Source organism: Micropterus dolomieu, linkage group LG13 (genome assembly GCF_021292245.1).
Source record: "Micropterus dolomieu isolate WLL.071019.BEF.003 ecotype Adirondacks linkage group LG13, ASM2129224v1, whole genome shotgun sequence".
Classification (NCBI taxonomy): Eukaryota; Metazoa; Chordata; class Actinopteri; order Centrarchiformes; family Centrarchidae; genus Micropterus; species Micropterus dolomieu.
Window position 1 is genome coordinate 23,892,686 of NC_060162.1, and position 20,934 is coordinate 23,913,619.

The 20,934-nt window shown below is 39.3% G+C and overlaps 1 protein-coding gene across 3 annotated transcripts in view; it reads right to left on the reverse strand.

Annotated features, from left to right (window-relative positions):
• The window catches only part of man1b1a (mannosidase, alpha, class 1B, member 1a), a 27,123-nt gene continuing 6,189 nt past the window's right edge, over positions 1 to 20,934 (reverse strand). The window contains exons 3-16 of one of the 3 annotated variants that reach the window (XM_046066332.1): positions 19,981 to 20,089; positions 18,304 to 18,497; positions 17,852 to 17,994; positions 17,276 to 17,394; positions 16,058 to 16,246; positions 14,135 to 14,283; positions 13,681 to 13,869; positions 13,027 to 13,217; positions 12,611 to 12,731; positions 12,045 to 12,239; positions 10,196 to 10,327; positions 9,902 to 9,989; positions 4,784 to 4,880; positions 1 to 89 (exon numbers count right to left, since the gene is read on the reverse strand). In XM_046066332.1, the coding sequence (XP_045922288.1) occupies positions 4,825 to 4,880; positions 9,902 to 9,989; positions 10,196 to 10,327; positions 12,045 to 12,239; positions 12,611 to 12,731; positions 13,027 to 13,217; positions 13,681 to 13,869; positions 14,135 to 14,283; positions 16,058 to 16,246; positions 17,276 to 17,394; positions 17,852 to 17,994; positions 18,304 to 18,497; positions 19,981 to 20,089 (1,875 nt within the window). In that variant the 3' untranslated portion in view covers positions 1 to 89; positions 4,784 to 4,824. Of the gene's footprint in view, positions 90 to 4,420; positions 4,881 to 4,943; positions 9,990 to 10,195; positions 10,328 to 12,044; positions 12,240 to 12,610; positions 12,732 to 13,026; positions 13,218 to 13,680; positions 13,870 to 14,134; positions 14,284 to 16,057; positions 16,247 to 17,275; positions 17,395 to 17,851; positions 17,995 to 18,303; positions 18,498 to 19,980; positions 20,090 to 20,934 lie in introns of those variants that run through there. The other 2 variants (XM_046066331.1, XM_046066330.1) reach the window with 2 other exon arrangements.

Below are 20,934 nucleotides of genomic sequence, written 5' to 3' on the forward strand. Positions count from 1 at the left end.
AACCCCTCACTGATCAGAGAAGTCGCCCTGCTCACTGAGACTACACCACCCATGGATCATCCTACACTGAGGTGGAAGGGAGAAGACATCTGAAGAGAAGAAGATGGAGAGGATATATTAACAACATTCAGACAGCCCATAGAGAAAGAAACAAAACAAACGGTCACACCTGCCTTTAGAATAAAACACACTAGGTCTCTTTCTTTTAAACATTTGAATATTAAGTTATTTTAGTAGCGTAATCAGTTTGGGTTTATTGTGTAACATATTATCCAAATTAAATATTTAGGCCACTCATTCCCAATATGTTTTGGCTTATGACCTTTTATAACCAAGCAATGCCAACTCCTAACCATCTAGAAGTGTTTTTGAACACTTTTTGCCTCTCATTCGGAATATTTCTTTAGTTCGGACTAAGAGTTGGGAGAGTCCCAGACACCACCTTTAAAGAGTAACATAAAGGTGCACAGGAGAGACTATGGGGGGTAGGTCCGAGCCAATTTGATAAATAATGTTGTATGTGGTTCTCCTCAGCCTCTGTTCAGGTAGGACTCTCCCACTGCAACACTTGTCTTTGTAAAGAGAAAATGACAGGATAAAGTCGCTAACCTGCCTGTCATCTCGCACTGGGCTGTTTCAGTGGATTTACCACAAAGGCTTGAATATGTGTGTACTCCGAATTTAGTTGGGGCTGGCTTAATCGCCTTCTCACAAACGAGTGACAGAAACACTCAAACCAGTCCAGACCGTTTGTTATCTTTTCTAAGAAGTCAGTCACAGATGGAGTGGATGTGCAAGGAGACAGTTACGCAGAACAGTGCCTGCAAACAGCGATTTCTCTGACACTTTAAAATGCTGCTGACATTTCAACGTAATTGTTCGGTAAAATTTCTTGGGCCATTTGACATATTAGGCCTATTAATTTCGGTGGCTGAACATTCGGTACATCCCTAATTATTAATCCTATTATTATTATTATTATTATTACTATTGATATTTGTATTATTACCACTACCATTGCTATTATTTTGCATTTCTATGTTGAACTTGCATCGGACTATACTGTGTGTTTTCCTTCCTTCAGCTCTCTCTTTTCCCCACGTTCAACTGGTCGAGGCCTTTGGCCAGCCTCCCTGAGTCAAGTTTCGGTTCAAGGTTTCTGCCTCTGTCACCAAGTGCTTGCTCATGTTGGGAATTGGTTAGTCTCTGTAAATAATATTAAAAGATTACGGTGCTCTGTATGCATGTTATGATTTGGTGCTACATAAATAAAATTTTATTGAATTGAACATGGAAAGTGAAGCATTCATAAGACTTTTTCGACCCAATTTGTTGGCAAAAAGCTTACTGACAGCTGGTGAAAATCTGTCTAAATTCCCCCTAGGGCAACAATTAGTCCCGAAAACTTATTCTTCATATTCTTTCGGGAGAGAGATGCAGCTTGAAGCCTCAGGCTAACTCTCAGAGCCAACCAACAGACTACTACTTCCAGCCAGTATCCCTCAAATTGTTCATACATAAACCTGAGAAACACCCAAATATAATTATGCACAGAAGATTTAAAGAATGCTGGATTACATTTGAGTCTAAAGCATCTGGCTGTAGCAGTAAATCCCACACTGGTACCAGCTAAAAACCCTAATGGGATCAATGCAAAATTATTCAGTGTAGATGTTCTTCTGTTGGTTGATTGGCATTCATTTTTTAATCAAATTTAAACAATGTATTTCACTATTGAGATCATGTCCATATTAACATTTATTGAAAGCACATTCCTAAATAAAAGCCACACTATGAAAAAAAAACAAAATCAGAAAACAAGATGTTGGGAAGTTCCAAATTTAATGTCAAGTTCACGTCAAGTCAAGTCTCCTAGTAAAAATCAGGAGTGTCCTGGTTATGTTTTGTGCCTGTAAACATTGTATCCTGGCTTTCAGTAACCTGGATAAGGCCTTAGCACGGTCCAAAAGAAGCCAGGTACAGTGGCATGATAACAGCTTATGCAGGTTTCGGAGCATTCTTTGTTGGCACAAAATAGAGTGACTGGGACTTTAAAACACGACTGCACACATAACCAGGTTTCGCGTGTTCATGTAAACATTATTGGATCATCAAAGCCAGGATAACGCTCAAAACCAGGAAATGACACACTCCTTGAGGAAACAGAGGTTATGTTCTTGGTATTGTATGTGGGGTTTTGGGGGAGGGGAATTTTTCTCCACCAGTGTCTATTTCATACACGCTTCTTACCATCGTACTGTTGCTATTTCATTATTAATGTAGTGTGGTAGCTAATTGGCTATATAAGAAAAGTATGTCCCCATTCTTAAAAGAGTACTCCACCACTTTAGCATTGCACGTCAGCCTTACAATGGACAGACAAAATGTATGCAGAGCCAGAGTTATCAACTTATCAGAAATATTCCACACATCCATCTTCCATGTCAAAACCTGGTGCCTACATTACCCACAATGCAACTTAACCACCTATGTTTTGGTTGGGGATATGAGTGGCCTTGAGGAGCTAGCCTCAAACAGAGAGGGGCGATCTGGTAAGATCTCACTTCTTTCTAACTCCACACCCCCAGATTTTCAAACTTGTAGTCTTCAGCCCAAACCGACACTGTCACAAAAGGTTTCACACAGTTTTTTTTTTGTTTGTTTTTTGTTTTTTTACACATATGCAGTATTATGTTGTATTTAGTATTCCCCAACACATGTAAACAGACTTTATTCTGCTAAACTCTGACTGGTGAATTGTTTCTCTAACTGGTCTCCAACAGCTGTCAGTGGGCCCACTAGACCTACTGACCATCACTTACAAAGAAAAACTATACAGAGAATATAAAAATGTGGGAAATTAAAATAATGTGAAAACTTTACAATCAGTGATTGGGTAACTAATCGAAAACTGCATTTTAAATCTGTAAATCAAACTCTCCAATTATGATATTTTCAGATCATAAGCTATATAACTAGAGCCTTATGCTTGTCATGTTTGTTAGTTCATCTTTATATGAAGTCAAAAATAGATTACATATATTCATGTTACATGAAACATATGACAATTTCAGATATAAGATCACAGTTTTCACATTCTATACAGCTGAAATGACTCTACTGTTATGTCTCTACTGTACTGTACTTATAAAGGCTCACTCTGCATGTTGCTGCACATGCAGACAGACTGTGCAATAAATGTCAGGAGGCTTTTTTTTAGACTGTAAAGTGGGATGCAGGGGGCAACACTGTCACACACTTCACCAGCAGCTTGGACTATTATTATGGCCTCCTGTGTTATTATGTGGATTTCTATGTCAGTTTTCATTTTTGCTTGAGCACAGCGGCAGTGACTTCACCACAGCCCTGACTCAGTGAAACACACAGTACAGTTAGTCTTTTTATATATTGATCAGTGTTGATTTATTGATAAATATCACATTTTTAATGTGTAAACCCTCCACTCCTTCTTAAACAGTATTAACTCATTAAATGTGTGTATGAGGACATGTTGCTGAACAAGCAAGCAACCTGCAAATCCTTTGCTAATTTGAATGAAACAGCAATGACAGATGTCAATACTGTCTTGTCCTTTGGAAACAGTTTTGCACGAGTCATGCTAGTCTGCAGGAGTTCTTAGGTAGAAACACAACAAAGATTTTAAAAAGAAAAAAAATGTATGAGGGGACTTCATGCATATGCTGCTGGTGCAATATAATGCACTGTATTGCACCAGCAGCATATGCGAGTCTTCTCTTTTTAATGTTCATCATCACGCTTTTGTACCTGCTGCAAAGACTCTACGTGTGCACTCAATTTGAAGATGAGAAACATGTCCTGGTAGAGCACTGCTTTATGCATTAATGAGCAAGTGTAAGCCACTTTCATTATTTCATGTTTCTATTCTAGTGTAGACAGTGATGGATGGTTTCTGCTGCCCCCTGGTGTTGGAGTACTGACAATATCTAGTATTTAGCCTTCAGTCAAAAGCAGCTGGGGTTTTAGCATGTTATTGCTGAACATATCATTCCAAAACTATGGCCATTAATCTGCTGCTACAACCACCTCCTCTCTCCTGGGAAGGCTTTCCACAAAGCTTCGGAAACTGGCTGCAGATATTGAGGTCCAACACTGATTTTGGGTGATACGGTCTGGCTCACTGTTGGCATTCCAGTTCATCCCAAAGGTGTTGGGTGGGGTTGAGGTTAGGGCTCTGCTGACCAGTCAAGTTCCTCCCCACCAAACTGGGAAAACCATTTCTTTAAGGGCCTGGCTTTGTGCAGTAGGAGCATTGTCATGATGAAAATGAAAGGGCCTTCCCCAGAAAGTTTAAACACATTTGGAAGAAAGCTTTTGTCTAAAATATTGCTGTATAAATTTAGATTTCTTTTAATTGGAGATAAGGGGCTCCAAACCATTACAAACAGACCCCGACCAAGAGTACACAAAAGTTGCACACCATAGTTTATGTGATGCTGATGACATTCATGTGACAGCCACGGTTTGCTTTCTGAAGCCTCAATATGCTTCAAAGAAGTGCTTGTACGACCGTCTAAGAGTGTCTGAAACCCTTTCCATCAGGGTGGCATACAACAATTTTTGTAACTTTCAAAAACAGAAACAGGCCAGCTGTGCACTGGGGTGAACGTACAGGCAGGGTTTGCTCCTTAAACATTTTTAACAAAAATACTTTGCCTTTGTATAAAAGAGTGCAGAACCATTAATGCCACGCACTGTTACCAGCATTTGTACAATTCACTGTGTGGAGACTACAAAGACATACATAAAGATCTGGAAGGTCGAGGGGGTGCAGCCAGGAGGAGGCTACGACGTGGCTTTGTTTGAAGCATACTGAAGCTTTGAATCTTCTTCAGGCTCTTCTAAAGAAAAAAAACCAAAAACAAACTATTCAGAATAAGATAAAGTCCAAAACAGTCAAAACAGTCATTGGAAAGCTTTATTTAAAAATTTGTTTGCAGAAAGAAAGTTTGAATTTGGTGAACACTGCAATAAGCCACAACTTGAGTTACCAAGTGCTCAATCAGTCATCTGTACAGTGAATGTGGATTTGATAAATGGCAGATAAGACACTTTTGCATACAAAACACCATGAAAATGTACAGACAAAAACGAGAAACCGCTAAATCTGCGTCAGCTCTCAAAACTGAACTCATTAGTTTTTATATAAAAGCTGCAACTGAATAATTACCAAAATTAAAATATATACCCTGGATGTCAGCATGTCTTCAAAATATGCAGAAGGGTTATTGACTCGAGACTCGCTGTGTCAAGATGTTTTTTTCTAGCATGGCTCAATTAATCAATTGTACTAGCAAAAACAATATTGATCCATGTCTTTGGTCCCTGACCCAGGGTCAAAGTCAATGAAGCAGGAACCCCCGCAGGCACTATTTTACATGTCTGCCATATCCATGTAAAATAGTAGAGTTGTCATTTTGCTATGGCTTGGATTCAGTAATAATCACATTAATAATAATTGCCATAATCATCACAAGTGGAAGATTCGGCCAATCAGCTAATACAAGAGTTGAATAGGACAAAATGCTTTGTACAGTAACACATACTGTATTTTTAAAGCCTACACCCTCCATGTGTTTAAAAAAGATTTCGCAATCCAACCTCAAGAATCAATTTGACTACTTTTACATATATATATCAAAAAAGGGATTATACTGCTCAATTTCCTTTAAAAAAACACTTTAATGTCAAAGAATCAGCCGTGAAATAATTAGAAAAAGAAATGACAAAGCAGAGTGAATTTAAACAGCTTCTGTGGGAGCTGACCGTGGAGCTAAATTAGTTATTTCTGGTCTTTTATCATTCTGGCTACAGTCAGCCTCTTAACACAAAACACTGATCAGGAATAACTGACATAAAGGCTGATTTCTGCCACAGATAACAGAGGTAATTATATGGAGAGAGCACAGTATCTGACCAATGTGAAGACCCAGACATTCACTGCATTTTTATTTCTACAGCACTGTTATTAAATGTAGTGGAGTCTTTTCTGGTGATTTTTGTGTTGACATCACAGATTCCATATCCTCTGTGGATACAGAACATAGTTCTAGTACAAAAACAAAGCTGCTTTTTTTTTTTTTTATCATAAATTCTGCCCTCCACATACTGTCCTGCTGCAGTAAATATTGACTAGATCACAAAGTTGGTATTAATTCGCCACTGAACATAGTCCCTAATAAATCTTCTATTTCCTCCTGTTTGAGTAACATTTGTTAAAAACTATATATTAATGAGCATTATTGAAGATCCTCAGGTGGAGATGGGGAAGTTGAACACATTGTAGATTTTTGTCTTTTCATAGGTCCGTCAACTAAAAATATAGAATAACACCTGCCCTAACCTTTAAAGTGTGAAACATTTCTGGCTGATATAGTTGTGTATAAATTAAGTTGAGAATATTACACTTGCCAAATCAAACTCACTTTGGTTAAGAGGTATGGCTAATTTCCACAGTGTGATTCAATTTGGTTTTCTCATCTAATGCGTTTTTATCTGGTGATGGGATGGCTTTAGCTTTTACTGGAATTTCTAATTAAGCATCTGCAGCCACTTTCAGAGATGGACTTCAGTCTGTAAATATGGTGGCAATTTTACAAGGCAGCAATGTATTTAAAAAGTACCCAGAGTTGTTTTTCTGTGAAAGTCACACAAACCACCCACACTAGATGTTAGGACCTAATGACAGCACTAACGCTTCCTTTACAGGTCTAGTTTGGTTTGGATGTGGTCATACAAACACTCAGGCTAATAGATAAACTTTTAAATGCATTTGTGGCTCCACCGTCCTAAGATAGCACTGTAATAAATATCTTATTTAATCATTGTATGCACCAGGAAAGATTAATAAATTAGCTTAATAAACCATTAAACATTGTGAATGAACCAATTTCAAGTTGTAATACAGATGTCCTCACAAAAAAGCTTTTTCAATTTCATTTTTCCCCCTTGTGGTAAGAAAAATCACTCAATTATCAGACATCAGTCTACATAAACTGTCATTAATGCCAGATGCTTACAGGATTGAACTCCAGCAAAACAAATTACCCACAGCATGTGAGCGAATATAGAAATTAAACAGGAGTCAGACCTTATGTCTGGTCACATTTATCCACGCCAACAACATGGCTCTGTGGGCAGCAACGTCGGCCTGTGGGTCAGTAGGTTGACCACTTTTGTCCTGATTGAAATTTCTTAAAAACTATTTGATGGGTAGCCACAATATTCTATAGAGACATGCATGGTCTCCAGAAGATATATCGTAATGACTTTGGTGATCCCCTGACCTTTCATCTAGCGCCACCATGAGGTTCCCATTTGGACGGATTGCCATGAAAAATACAAATACAACCACTGTAAAAAGAAGTGTCAAAACAAAAAGTTACCTTCTTAAAGCAGAAACTTTTTTTGACAAGATGGCATATAGAATGTTAAAACCAGAAAGGGCTCAGTAATCAGCAGACACAGGTTGGATTCAGTAGACAAGTTAGAAACAACTCACACAAAATATTTACACCCATATTCTTTTGTCATCCACCCAACCAAAGCAAAAATACATAAAGACATAAGTCTAACTTTCACTCATAGCACTTCACAAATTCACACCACTGATACAGCAGCAATAAAAATAACAGAAACCACTGTAGCATAATATACATTTCAATAGGCACAGCAGAGCATTGGCAAATGTAGTGCACATTCAAAGATGTGGGTCAGTATATGGCTGTCTGGTAGAAGTTCATTAACAAAATGAAACTGTTAAAACATGAAATTGACAGTCTGTTTTAAACCACTGACGGCAGAAAAACCGATCCAAAATTATCCAGAATCGAAAGTGATTGTAGAATAACAATGTGGATCCTGCCATCTTCAAAGCAGCACCTACAGTACCCCGGATAGGTCCTTCAGATTGATTTGTCAACGTTAAGAGTATGGAAAACAAGAGCTCCCACACTGCTCTACATCACATTTGACGGGGAGTCAGGGATTGCTTAACAGCAATGAATCAAACTCCTTCAAGTATGAAGAAAACAATTCAACAAACTTCATTTCTTAAGCAAGTCGCCTGTGAAACGAGGATGAATGAACAGCTGCGAGTATATTGTCCCTGACACAGGAAATGGTAATGTACTGAGTTAGTTATTTTGATCAAACTTCAAAGCAACTGCAAATTTTAAGACTGCATGGCAGCCTTGATTTATTCCCCTTCATATAATGGAATGTGCAGTGTGAATACAATACCAAATTTAATCCAAACCAGAATGAGCCGAGAAATTAGAGTGCATGTAACGATGAATGAAAAAAAATAAAAATCTAAAAACACAGATGTATACATTCATCAATACAACAAAATGTCATTATGTGTCCAGCTCTAGCTGAAAATCATTAAGGACTTATTCATTCAATAGACCTTTATAAATGTTTTACTTTCAAACCTTTTCGCCATATAAGCATGACTTAAACCCAAGACTATTCTGTCAGTCACACTACGGGAATCCCAGTAACAACAATCACATTTCCCTTAAAAAACAAAACCAAAAAAACAAACCGGTGTGAACGTGCAGTAAGCATCATCTTTAACTTTTTAAACTTTCAGTATTTAAAGAATCAGTGCTACATGTGCTACAGTGATGTCCAATAAGTAATGCTTTAAGTTAATGTAAGTGCAATGCATTCTGGGGCTTCACAGTTCCTTAACCATCTTTGTGACAGTGTTTTAGTGGTGGTCTCAAAAGAAGAAAACCTTCATCGGGTAAACTCTATTTTTGCCAGAAAATGGCAGTCTGAAAAAGTTGCAATAGGAATCTATTGAGCCACCTGGAAGATTGACTCAACAGATAGCAGGAAAAAAAAAAAGGGGTTTGGGACGGAGTAAAGACAGGCATCCACACACCAAACAGGCTTAGATGTACTATACATCACAAATAAAAGTTTTTTTGTAACTGCAGTTGTATACTTGGTGGATTATGGCTAGTTTGCTAGTCATAAAGTCTTTATTTCATTATATACACGCACGTTAGGTATTAGGAATAGTCTGCATTTGTTTTTTTAGCAAGGCACTAGCTTCAGAACTGAAACTGGTCCCTGAACATTGCACTGCAGTTGCCCACTGCTCCTTAACACAGACATCCCAAAACGGATTTAAAAAAAACCCCACTTCTTTTGTGCCATTTTTATCCTAGAACAAGTGCACTGCGTGTTGCCAAAGTAAAGACTTTTAGAAATAATACTCCACCACAAGAGCAATCTGTTTAAATATAATTTAGCTGAACATGCACCACAGATTTCCTTTGTTGGCTACTGCACCTTCAAACATCTGAATTTGTGAACTCCTCACCTCACATGGCAAAGAGAAACTCAGGAATGGCATGATTGTTGTTACCACATACATACAAGAACTATTCCACTCACCAATTAATAAAGCCCTCACACTTGGATCTTTTTTCTTGTCTCCGGTCAGAATAGATATTTAAAAAGTTTTTTACATTAGAGACCAGCTCCAACACAAACCTTTTCCTTAGGAAAAATAAAGAAAAGGGAGAAAAATAACAACAAAATAAAGTCCTCCACAAAGACACGTATAAAAAAGGTACAGGTGGACGGCACAGATCTGCTTTACTGCTCAACACAGCAGTCCGGCGTGGACGGTTGCTTAAGAGACGCGCCTAATGAGCGGCAATAACAGTCTTACACACGACTCTGTGGGCCTGATCTCTTCAGATATCTCCTGTGTGCTGACATCATTTGGGTGGAGAGGGCCATATGGGGAGAGGATGAGCCTCTGTGTTGAAGACATACTTGTCTAAACTAAGCAGCTCCATGTCGTCAGAGAAGAGCAGATACAAGTACTTCAGCGTCTCACCCAGAAAGAAACTCTCCATCTTGTCCCGGGGCCTGGGGTTAACGGGGTCACGGACATTGTTGATGGACGTGTAGCCGCCACCAGACACCTGCAGAAGTGGGGGTGTTTGATCAGGAGGTTTATGGCTACAAAACTCTAGAAAGTACTCTGCTAATTGCAGTTAACACCAATAAGCCTGTTAGCTTATCAGAGGTAATGTGGCTTGATTATGTACAGTAATTGCCTTGATAATAAAAAGGTATGGTAAATAGGTCTATACTAAACTCATGCTGGTTTGTGGTCAGTTGTCCGTACCTTAGTGTAGTTATTGAAGCTCTGCAGTATGTCCCATCCCCAGTCTCTGTACTTGGTGTCCTTTGTGTATCTGTACATGTAGAACAGGCTTTCCACAGTTTCTGGTCTCAGCAGGTTGTGTCTGTCTGCAGGCTGGATGATAAAGGAGAACTTGTCAGTAAACATTAAAGTAATACAAAGGATTATATTAGGATCATTTTTCTTATTCAACCAGGAATTCCCACAAAAAATTAAAATGTCCCCCCCCCAAACATCTTATTGAGACAGCAGCATCAGTGAGCGCGTGATGCTTCCTTCATAGCACTTTGAGGGAAACGTAAAAAAACAAAAAGGAAGAAATAAAATTGTTCAGAATCAAGAAAAACAGATGTTTTGAAAACTAGATGCGACTCTCCTCATCCTTCTAGAATTCAGTTTATGGGGGCACTATGGTCTACTAGGTTTGTCTACTAGTTTTAAGTAAATAACAGAATAAATAAAAAATATAATAAATGAATTAATGATTTTACATAAAGCCTGGCTATACAAATAATCCCTCAGCTGCTGAATAAAACAGTCAGCAGTAACGACCAGTGAGTCAGGCCTGAGGCTCTGGAACAACCTTTACCTTTTTATGAGCTTTAGAGGATGATTTTTAATCATAATTTGATCATTTTACTGGAGTATTCTTTTAATGCACAGTATCCAATTTTGTTTTACCTTGGCCTTTTTCTTATGTGAATAAGAGTCTACTGTTTATTGAACCCTGAAGGTACATTCATCTGTGTATTGAAATCTAAACACCCAAGGATGTGCAACCTTGGGTAAAACCATAGTTTTGGTGGTGGTGTTTACAGTGTTCCCCATTACCAACAGTGGTTAGTTCTGAATTACTCATGAGAAATAAATGGATAAAGCCTTTATAATCTGATGTCCGTTTCCTTAGTTTTTAATCCAAGAATTAGAATGAGCTCCTAAATGCTTAAAACGTTTCATACATATATCTGAGGTTTAATGAAGGCAGCAGTGGAGACAAGTACAAAAACACCGGATGCTTTGATAAACCTAAAGCAGTTAATGAAAAATAAAATTAGTGCCGAGGACGGTTATGTTCACAACTCCTGTGACTAGCTAATTAAAATTTTATTCAGGAGGCTCACTCAATTATTATTACACAGGCTCACTAAACAATCAGTAGTGGCTCTCACTCTTTTTGGTTACTTTAGCTTATTTTTTAATTACAGAAAGTGCACTCAATAGATAGATGTATCAGGTGCTTCCAAATACTCTTCCATTGACTTTCCAAAAACATTTCAATAAAAAAAAAAAAAAAAAAAAAAGGTTCCACCATTACTGCTCCCTTATATGTTTTGTCCAATTACTTAACACTTTTAAAAAGTCAGCTGCTATTCAGAGCAATGTTCTTGGTTTTAGTTTAAATTGACTTTGAAATGAACCTTTACAGCAACAGTCACATTATATAGACTAAACTGTATGTGTGTGCCATGTTGAACTCCTAGTGATCAGTGTGAGAGCGATAACACCACATTTAACACACCTGCTACCTTCTAACACAAACGAGTCACATGACACATGAGGGAAAATGGCTAATTGGGCCCTATTTGGACTTTTTCTATTTAGGGGTGTACTCACTTTTGTTGCCAGAGGTTTAGACATTAATGGCTGTGTGTTATTTTGAGGGGACAGCAACTTTACACTGTTCTACAAGCTGTACATTCACTACTTCACACTGTAGCAAAGTGTCATTTTTCAGTGTTGTCACATGATAAGATATAATCAAATATTTGAGGATTAAAAAAAAGGATAAAAAGATGATGCATGACTGCCACCTATCTGCTATTAGCTTCACCTTGACAACAACGTCACGCCCGTCACTGGCCTGTAGGCTGAAGTGCACAATCTCTGGGCTCAGCCCAGTTTCCATCTGTTTGTACATCTGGTGGCATGTCTCCATGAGCTGCACGGCCAGATCCATGTGGTCCTCTGGGAGGCCGTTGTGGGCCCCCAGCGCCAAAGTTCCTGGCAGAAAGCACACAAGGTGGTCCTGTAGAGTCACAAGAGAGGTACAATCAGGAAGGACGAGACTAAGAAATGTTGGGAGATAATGACGAAAGCTGGAATTGATTGGGCTGGCTGATAGAGAGAAAGACTGACTGGACATGAGTCTGTACAGCGAAAAGTCTGTAAAGCACAAAGGCAGATTGATTGAACAAGGCGGTCACTGTCTGTGGATGTGAGTTCATTGACTTTTGGCACTGTGTGAGATACCCTATGACAATCAGTGGCACTTGTGCTGTGTTTGGTACTTCCAAAACACAGAAGGCCACGAAATATACATATAATATACAACATCACACACCATTTGAGGTTCTATGGATATTATTTCATGTTCTGAATTCTGGTGAGTATTTCTACCATTTTAGGGTTGAAGCGGTTATGGGATAACTCTCCAATAAAGGTCAATCTGCTGGGCCCCGTCTGTCTCACAAGGTGTTTTTTCACTCCCTCCAGGGCCTGAAGGTAGTCCTCCAACAGGCTGGACAAAACAAACAGGAAATGTTACAGATGTAAGTATTATAGAGTACATATTAGTTTGTATTGTTTGTGTACATGTCATGTCATGTTATCCTCAACATGTGTGTTTTTTTCAACCTCAGTAAAGTTCCAATATGTCTCTGCATTAATTGTTAGGATCCTTCATCTTAAGTGAGTCTGACTTTGTGAACATACAGTAAGTTTGCTTTTCTATGGCTCCGTTGTTGCAGCTTTTAATCCAGTGTTTTCTCTCACAATCACAGAAAATTGACACAGAAATGAGAAGCTGGAATTACTCGTCTTCCGTCTTTCCCCCCTGGATCCACTGTTTGAGCAGGTACTCATAGTAGCTGTCTGCCCTGGCACCAAGTGTGAAGACTCCTTTGTGGGTGAACTGGCCGCTGTTGGTGTTGATGAACATGGGCACTAGACCGTCTTGTTTGCCCGGCAGCTTGTGGACCAGCCTCATTACCTCATTCACAGCCTCCTGGAAAGGTTAAAAAAAAAAAAAAATATGACCATTAATGTCTAGACATGAGATAATGAACCCACTAGATTTCAAAAATTATGTTTTAAGCAATATATCATTGGGAAATATATTGAAAATTTCACACTGATGAAACTGGGTTCATCAAAAGCTATGTCTCACAGGGCTTGCTCGGTTTATGACAGACATTTTTCAAGCTCATGTCAGTGTTCATCTTCAGATGCAAGCTCTGGTTTGTGGAATCGCTCATAAATGACATGATGGATTTAAAGAAAATCCTAGCTCATGCTTGTCACTTCAATTATACAAGTGTTTGCGAGCTGCACCTAATGTGTTTACTGAAATCCTCTATTTGAACCCAGAAAAATTTCAGTCCATCTCAGAGAACTGGAAGTAATACCAAATTAAAATCATTACACAGACACAATAGCGCTCATTATTAAGTACTGCCTTGTATCCTGACCTGATACTGTGGGTCCTGGGTGAGGCGGCTCAGCTCTCTGAATTCCAGCTGAATGCTCGTGACCTCAGCCAGCGTGCTGTCTGACGTCCATCGAGGGGGGTGGGCTGTTCCCTTCCCAATGTTGACGTCTGAGAACGGGATCTTTGAGGGAGTTTTGAAGGCTGGCATCAACCTGGACCCGAGATCTTTCTTTAAGTGGAGAGAAGAAATATAGGGGAAAATTACTTTTTCTGTCTTGTAAGAGTTAAGTATCATTCAATTTATAATGAAATGGACCTGCAATGCTAACACATCAACAAATCTGAAGTCACTATAACTTACAACTAAAGTGAGATGGAGGAGGCACCGTGAACCTGATTCCTTGAAAAACTCACAGCCCTAGACTGCTGTTCTAAAACAACTAGACAACAGAAGAAAACAGGGCAGTAAGAATGCCTGTTCTGACTTGACTCACAGCTTTCTCTAGGAAGAGTTGGTCTGCTGTTAGATGGTAGGTACTCAGCAGGCCCCCAAGCACACGGATGGTTGTCTCAAAAAGATTCACATCCACATTCTTGCTGAAGGAGAGCTCTTTCTCTACCCAGTCCTTTGCTTCGGCAAACTCTATGTGGTGTGAGGCAGAGTACATGAGTGGGAACAGAAAAAAATTAAAGAATTACATTTTATGATTCTAATTTAATAAGGTGGACCAAATATGATTTGAACCCCATATGAACCATTTGATGTGAGAGTTTTGCCTCATGTGACATGATCAAGTGGTCTCATAACAAACTCCTGAGACAGCCCCCGACCGAGGCTTTGTCAAAATTTTAAAAAGAAAGCTTCATTGATTTAGCATTGCACTCCTATAACACTGAAGGACTTACCATGTAAATAAAATACATAAAAATAAGAAAACAATGCTGCAGCATGAGAGATAGTCTTTGTGTGTGTGTGTGTGTGTGTGTGTGTCTGTCTGTGTAAAAACCAGGGATGAAAATTACCACCCACCACATGCGGGTGGTTTGGTGGTCAAATGTTGAAAGGCTACCCGCCACATTGGCTGTATTGGCAGGTAATTATATTCAGCAAATAATTTCTATTTGACAATAATTAGCAGCAGAATGGGGCTCTTGTTGGTTGTGTGTGTCGCACTTAAATTGGTCCCCGATGTACCAAGGTATCTAAAATCGTGTAACACACGGATTAGGCGTTCATTGGTTGTTGTTTATGTTCTTTTCATGTTGTGTTTGATTGCCGTAGATTTGCAAGAGGTGGGCGTAAGGGGACAGGCGACAGGAGTCGGGAGTGAAAGAGGGGAGAGTGAGAGTGTAGCCACTTTCATACGGAGATCAGCGCGGAACGAATATACGCATTTATGTCGCAATCAACAAACAAAAGTTTGCAGCTTTATGTGTGAAAGGGCTTTTATCCCGCAATCATGTGTGCTTTCACATAGCGGTCTGGCTTTACCCGGAACCAGCGGTGTGCTGCGGCATGTCAGCCGTGGCTTTTCACAAACAGATCATTCCGTCTTTCTGTCTCGTGTCTGTCACCAACTTTCCCTGCTCAGAGGCAGACCATATCTGCTCCATAACGTTCATAAAGTGCAGCAAGCCAGCAGATTGGCACAATACCCCAGTGAAATAATAAGGCAGCGTGAAAGCTACTGTTAGGAGCTAATTACAAAATTAGTTGTTCTAGGAGTGTTTTTAGCTTTTAGCTGGGTAGTTGGAGGTCCCGTCAGTGTCTGACACACTGTCAGATCTTCTATTGGTCCTGCTGTCCCAGAGATGAAGGAGAATGATTCATAGACTATAAAAACATTGATCCCACAAAAGCTGTGATGCTGTGGCACAAGGACTCTTTCAGAACCAGGCAGCCAGAAGAGGGTGATTGTAGAAAGTGAGCAGTCTGACGAGGAGGTTTAAGTTCAATGATAAAGCAGTTGAATGATTAATAAGCATATTGTAAGTTTATAAAACAATTACTGTTATGTTTTAAGTACATTTAATATCAATAATATAATTTTACTTCAAATTTCACTCTGGCCTCTTCTTTAAGTTTGTATTTTACTCCCCAACACCTGCAGACAGAAAGCGCTGTGTAAAATAGGCAGATTTCCCTTTTAAAGTCTGTTTAGACCAAATGCAAAAATTTTAGAGATGGCACAATGATGTACTTTATGTACTATGATAGCCAAAAAAAATGGAAAGATGTGAGTGGAAGCAAACAATTTCAAATTTGCTCAGGGCAGCACAAATTATGGCATCTGGCAAGTTAAAACAACTTCAACAGAAACCTTGTAGTTTCTATATTAGTATCATATTTAGCAACAGTACTGACACATTTTAAATGACACCCAGCCCAAAGAGAGAGAATAAGTGAAATACAATACCTTCTTTTAGGCCCATAATCCACATGGTGTCCAAAGAATCAATAAGCGTCAAGCCCAGTCCGAACCACTCGCCAAAAGACTTGGAGATAGGCTTGAGCTCATCATGACCCCAGGCGTAGTCCTTATAGCCTTTCCACGCATGTCTGAAGGCATCACGTACTGCCTCCAGCCTGTCCACATTTACAGAAACTACAAACAAAGAAATGAATAAGAAATAAATAGATAATCTTTAAAGTTGGTATTTCCTCTAGGAATGTCTCAACAGCGCACTCAGTGACTCATTTTCTGATTATTTTCTGATTATTTTCAGTAGAAGGAATATTCTGCAACATGTGATACTGCTGCTTTGAGCGTGGCAGGTTTTTATCCTGCAAGTTAGAAATGTTCAAACTTTAAGTTAAAAATAGCACCGGGCTTTAAACAGCATATACTAACAGAGCTGGACAGTGCTATATTGAAAATAAATCTGTTTGAGGGGAGAAGTTTCTCAGTGGACGCAAAAAGTAAGAAGAAGTCAGTCTGAACTTTTCTCTATTCCTGAAAGAACAGAGAAATATGGGAGGAGGAGGGTCTCAATGATACAGGGTTGGAAAACAACACAGATTGACAGAATCTTATGGTTTCTGTGTTTCACATCATTGTAAAGTGAAAATCTTTGGGTTTTGAACTGTTGGTCAGACAAAACAAGACGTGTGAATTCGTGACCTTGAGATCTAGGTACTTGTGATGGGACTTTTTTTTTTGTTTAGTTTCTGACATTTTAAAGACTAAAAACAACAGATTAATGGATAGCTGTTGTTTGCAGACCAATGTGTAGGATTTAGTGGCATCTAGCAGGGAGGGTGCAGATTGCAGCCGGCTGATAACCCTTTCCTTCACACTCTCGTTCAAAGGGTGTAGGAGAAACTATGGCGGCTGCTAAACTCCCGAAAAAATGAGAAAGAACCTCTCTAGAGCCAGGGTTTGGTTTGTCCGTTCTGGGCTGCTGGCAGTGCAACATGGCAGACTCCGTGGAGGAAGACCCGCTCCCTCTGTAGATATAAAGTGCTCATTCTAAGGTAATGAAACCAGAATGATTCTTATTTTCAGGTGATTACACACTAATGAAAACGTTTCTGTCAATATCCCCATAAATCTTACACACTGGTCCTTTACTTTCTCAAGTCCACTCACTATATAAAGCTCTTGGTAAGAATTCCAGCTAAGTTCAGTACTGACCTTCCAGTTGGACAGGGTCAGCAGGGTTGGCTTTAGCCGGGGGAGGCGTAGCTTCTTTCCCATTGGCTGAGGGCGGAGGCTCTGTGGTCTGGTCGGCCTCGATCATTGCTCCTCTCCAGCTGCATGACAAAAACACAAACCTGTCTTACGCCTGAATTATTTATAACTGCTTCTCTGATAACTGTACAAGGGCTACAGGGCCTGGGTGCAGCTGCAAAATGTTTGATTCTGGTCTCTGATTAATCTCATGTCAACAAGTAGTCTATCTTTCTCACCAGCTCCAAAGCCTTCTGTACAGTTGCTTATGTAAATGCTCCGTATTTGTATAGCGCCTTTCTAGTCTTTGACGCGTTTTTACACTACATCTGCATTCACCCACATTCATGCGCTGAGCCTAAGTGCTCAAACAGAAACTAACATTCATATTCATACACTGGCCGATTCGGGGTTCAGTATCTTGCCCAAGGACACTTCGACATGCAGCCTGGAGGAGCCGGGGATTGAACCGCCGACCTTCTGATTAACGGGCAACCTGCTCTAACACTGGAGAGTTAAATAGGGGGAAAAACAGATCACCTGACAATCTTCTTTTCTTTGTCCTCCTCTTCCTCTCCTCCTTCATCTTGAACCACCTCTTGCTTTTCCCCACCATCTGTGTCTGACATGTTTCCCTCTTTCTGAAGGCTTGGTGGACCTCTTTTGCCTGGGAATGTCTTTTTCTGTGAATAAATAAACAGCTAGAGCTCAAAACAGAAGGGCCAACACGAACACTTCATGGAAAAGGACTAACAAGTGTCTAAATATGAAAATCCACATAGGGTTTTGGTATCAAGAGTAATCTTTTACAACCAAATTAGCAAAGTGAATCAACTAAAACTTTCTTAATGTGTTTTATTATGTCACTTTAGTTATGTGTGATGTACGTTTAATGTGTAAATGTAATTAACACAACATGTGGTATTCTGGTAAGAAACAGCAGATGGAAATTAGCAAATGATGTCCCTGAAATACGTAAACAAAAAGCTAACCTTAATGGGAGGTTTTGCCAGAATAGCGACATTTGGTCCTCTGGGCTCCACCAAAGCATCTGGCCCCACAGCTGGCCCTGCCACAGGAACCTGAGCTTTACCTGCAGCTTGTTCCAATATAGACTTCACAGCTGGAGGAATGGTCTTTAGCTCTCTGTCATTCAGCTCCAACCAGTCCTCCCTGTCAGACAACCCTACACACACACACACACACACACACACACACAATAAACACGAAAACAAGGACTGAAGTCCACATTATGCCAGCTAATGATATCATATAGCTATCACTATATTATGGTTCTGAAGTCATCTAAAAAAATATATTTCATAATTCATAATTCAAAATAGACTACAGGAAGTTGTCTTGCTAACTTTACTACTACACAGCACCTGACAGAGTCTGAACAGGCATATAGTACCTAATACTTTCCTAAAAGCTCAGTTTTCCCAGTATGCACTAAAATGCAAGGATATTTCAGTTTGCAGAGGGATTTTCAGAAAGCCCAGCTTTTTGCTTGTGACAAAATGCTAGCTTAGTGTGGACGGAAAAGCCCAAACAGAGAGAAATAGAAGCATTTTCAGATTTAGCCATCTTAGTGTGGATGTGGTCTGACTAACAAATACAGTAACCTACATGTACAAGAGTTAAAGAAAGTAGGTGTGCACAAACATAAATGAGCACAAAAACAAATCAAAACAAAAGAAAGAAACTATCACAGCGTCTCTTGGTGTTTTAGTAATTCACTGCAATTATTCATCAGCTGCAAACACAAGAAACAGGCAATCGAACTCATCAGCTTCATCTAGTCATGCAGCAGTACTATAAGAATTAATGGTCTCTCTAGCTGTGTTTCTAGTGTAGGGCTGAACAATTAATTACATTTGCGATATTATCACGATGTGATAAAACGAGATTTTCTAATCGCAAACGCTGTGATTACACTCTGGTCACATGACACCCAAGAGTTAAGCAGTCTGCAGACGAAGAATCAACTTAGCATGTTACGCTGTACCTTGACTTGTTGTTGTACAACAGCCTTAAGCTTGACAGAAGCTGACACTACAGAAACTTCAGTGTCTCACAGGGAATGAAAGTAGCACCTAGGCGTCACTTGGTTTTAATTTTGTTGGCCAACTTTTGAATTGAACCTCAAACTGAGTATTTGAATTTGCCTACTGGGATACAGAAAGATGGACTCCTAGGAGATCTGAACTGAGATAAGGAAGCATTAATTGGTGGTTGAACTGTGTATTGAGCGCTTACTGTATAACACACTGTGAACTTAGTTTTTCTTGTGGTCTGTAGGTAGGCCGACCTGATGATATTATATTATATTATTTAATGCCATGACTTGACTCAAATTATCTTTCTCATATTAATAAAATTTGGCACTTCTTCACCATTGCTCAAAATAATAATTCATGCATTACCTAATTTCATCATAACACAGGCCTGGCCTACAAGAAAGAAGAGTGTATGTTTAGTCTAATATTGTGTTGGTCATACTATACACTGATTTACTGCTTGTCTGTTTTGAACAAGAAGCTTAAAAATGAATCACATAATCAATCGCAATATTGGTTAAAAAAAACAAAATCGTAATTAGATTATTTTCCAAAATTGTTCACCCCTAGTCTAGTGTGTGAACTTAGGGTTGTGCAGGCATTGTTTACCTCTCCACTGCTCTGTGATGCTGGGATAGGAGAGCAATCCAAATATGAGCAGCAAAGCCAGCAGGAACAGGATGAGACTTCGCTGGAGCCTAGACAGCTGCTTCCATTTCTGTAGGCCGGTAAACAAACAAAAACCGACTACACTGAAACATGTGTTACAGCTGAATTCAAATCAGTTTTTTTTAAGCAGATTCTCACACAATCTCTCAAAATGATCAAACATATCTGTTTATGCTTAAAAATAACAGTGAATAAAGGACAAGCCTGATTGCCTTCCTTGTCTGACTTACCCTGTATAAACTCAACATCTCTCTCCACCTGATGCGTTAAGCCCAGTGACCGATCACAATTAAACAATCCAACCTCCCTCTGCAAACCCAGCCGTGCAGAGGGAGAGACAGAAATGGAGTCTCTCTCTCTCTCCCTCTTGAGAAGACCTAACAGGCAGAGTGGTACCACTCTGTTACCTGCACTAATTAACACCTGTGCAACACCATGAAACTATTGAGCCATCATCTTTGAGCTTTGGCAGAACACACAACAGACTTCATCTCAGGAGACATTTCATTTGACTCTGCCATAGTTCATTCAACATAACGGCATCAGCATATTCTGTACAGTTAAATGGTACATTTTCATAAATGTTATGTATATTTCTTGTCTTTAATACTGGGCTTTGAATTACCAGAAGGCCCATGATTCAATATTATACCTTTTGAAAATGTGCATTGTGCTCAGAATTGCAACAAGATAGAAAAGAAAAAAACATTTTTATCTAGTAATCTTTCACAATGTTCATCTCAATTTAATCTTTAAAATGTATTTAATGTATTTTCTAAGCATGGAGGTTCAATCTTGACCCTGGGAACAAATGCCTGTGATAATATATTCTAAACTCATGGTTCATTTACTTGCTTTCTTCCAAAGCTTTCAACAGCGTCTCATCGCCTTCTT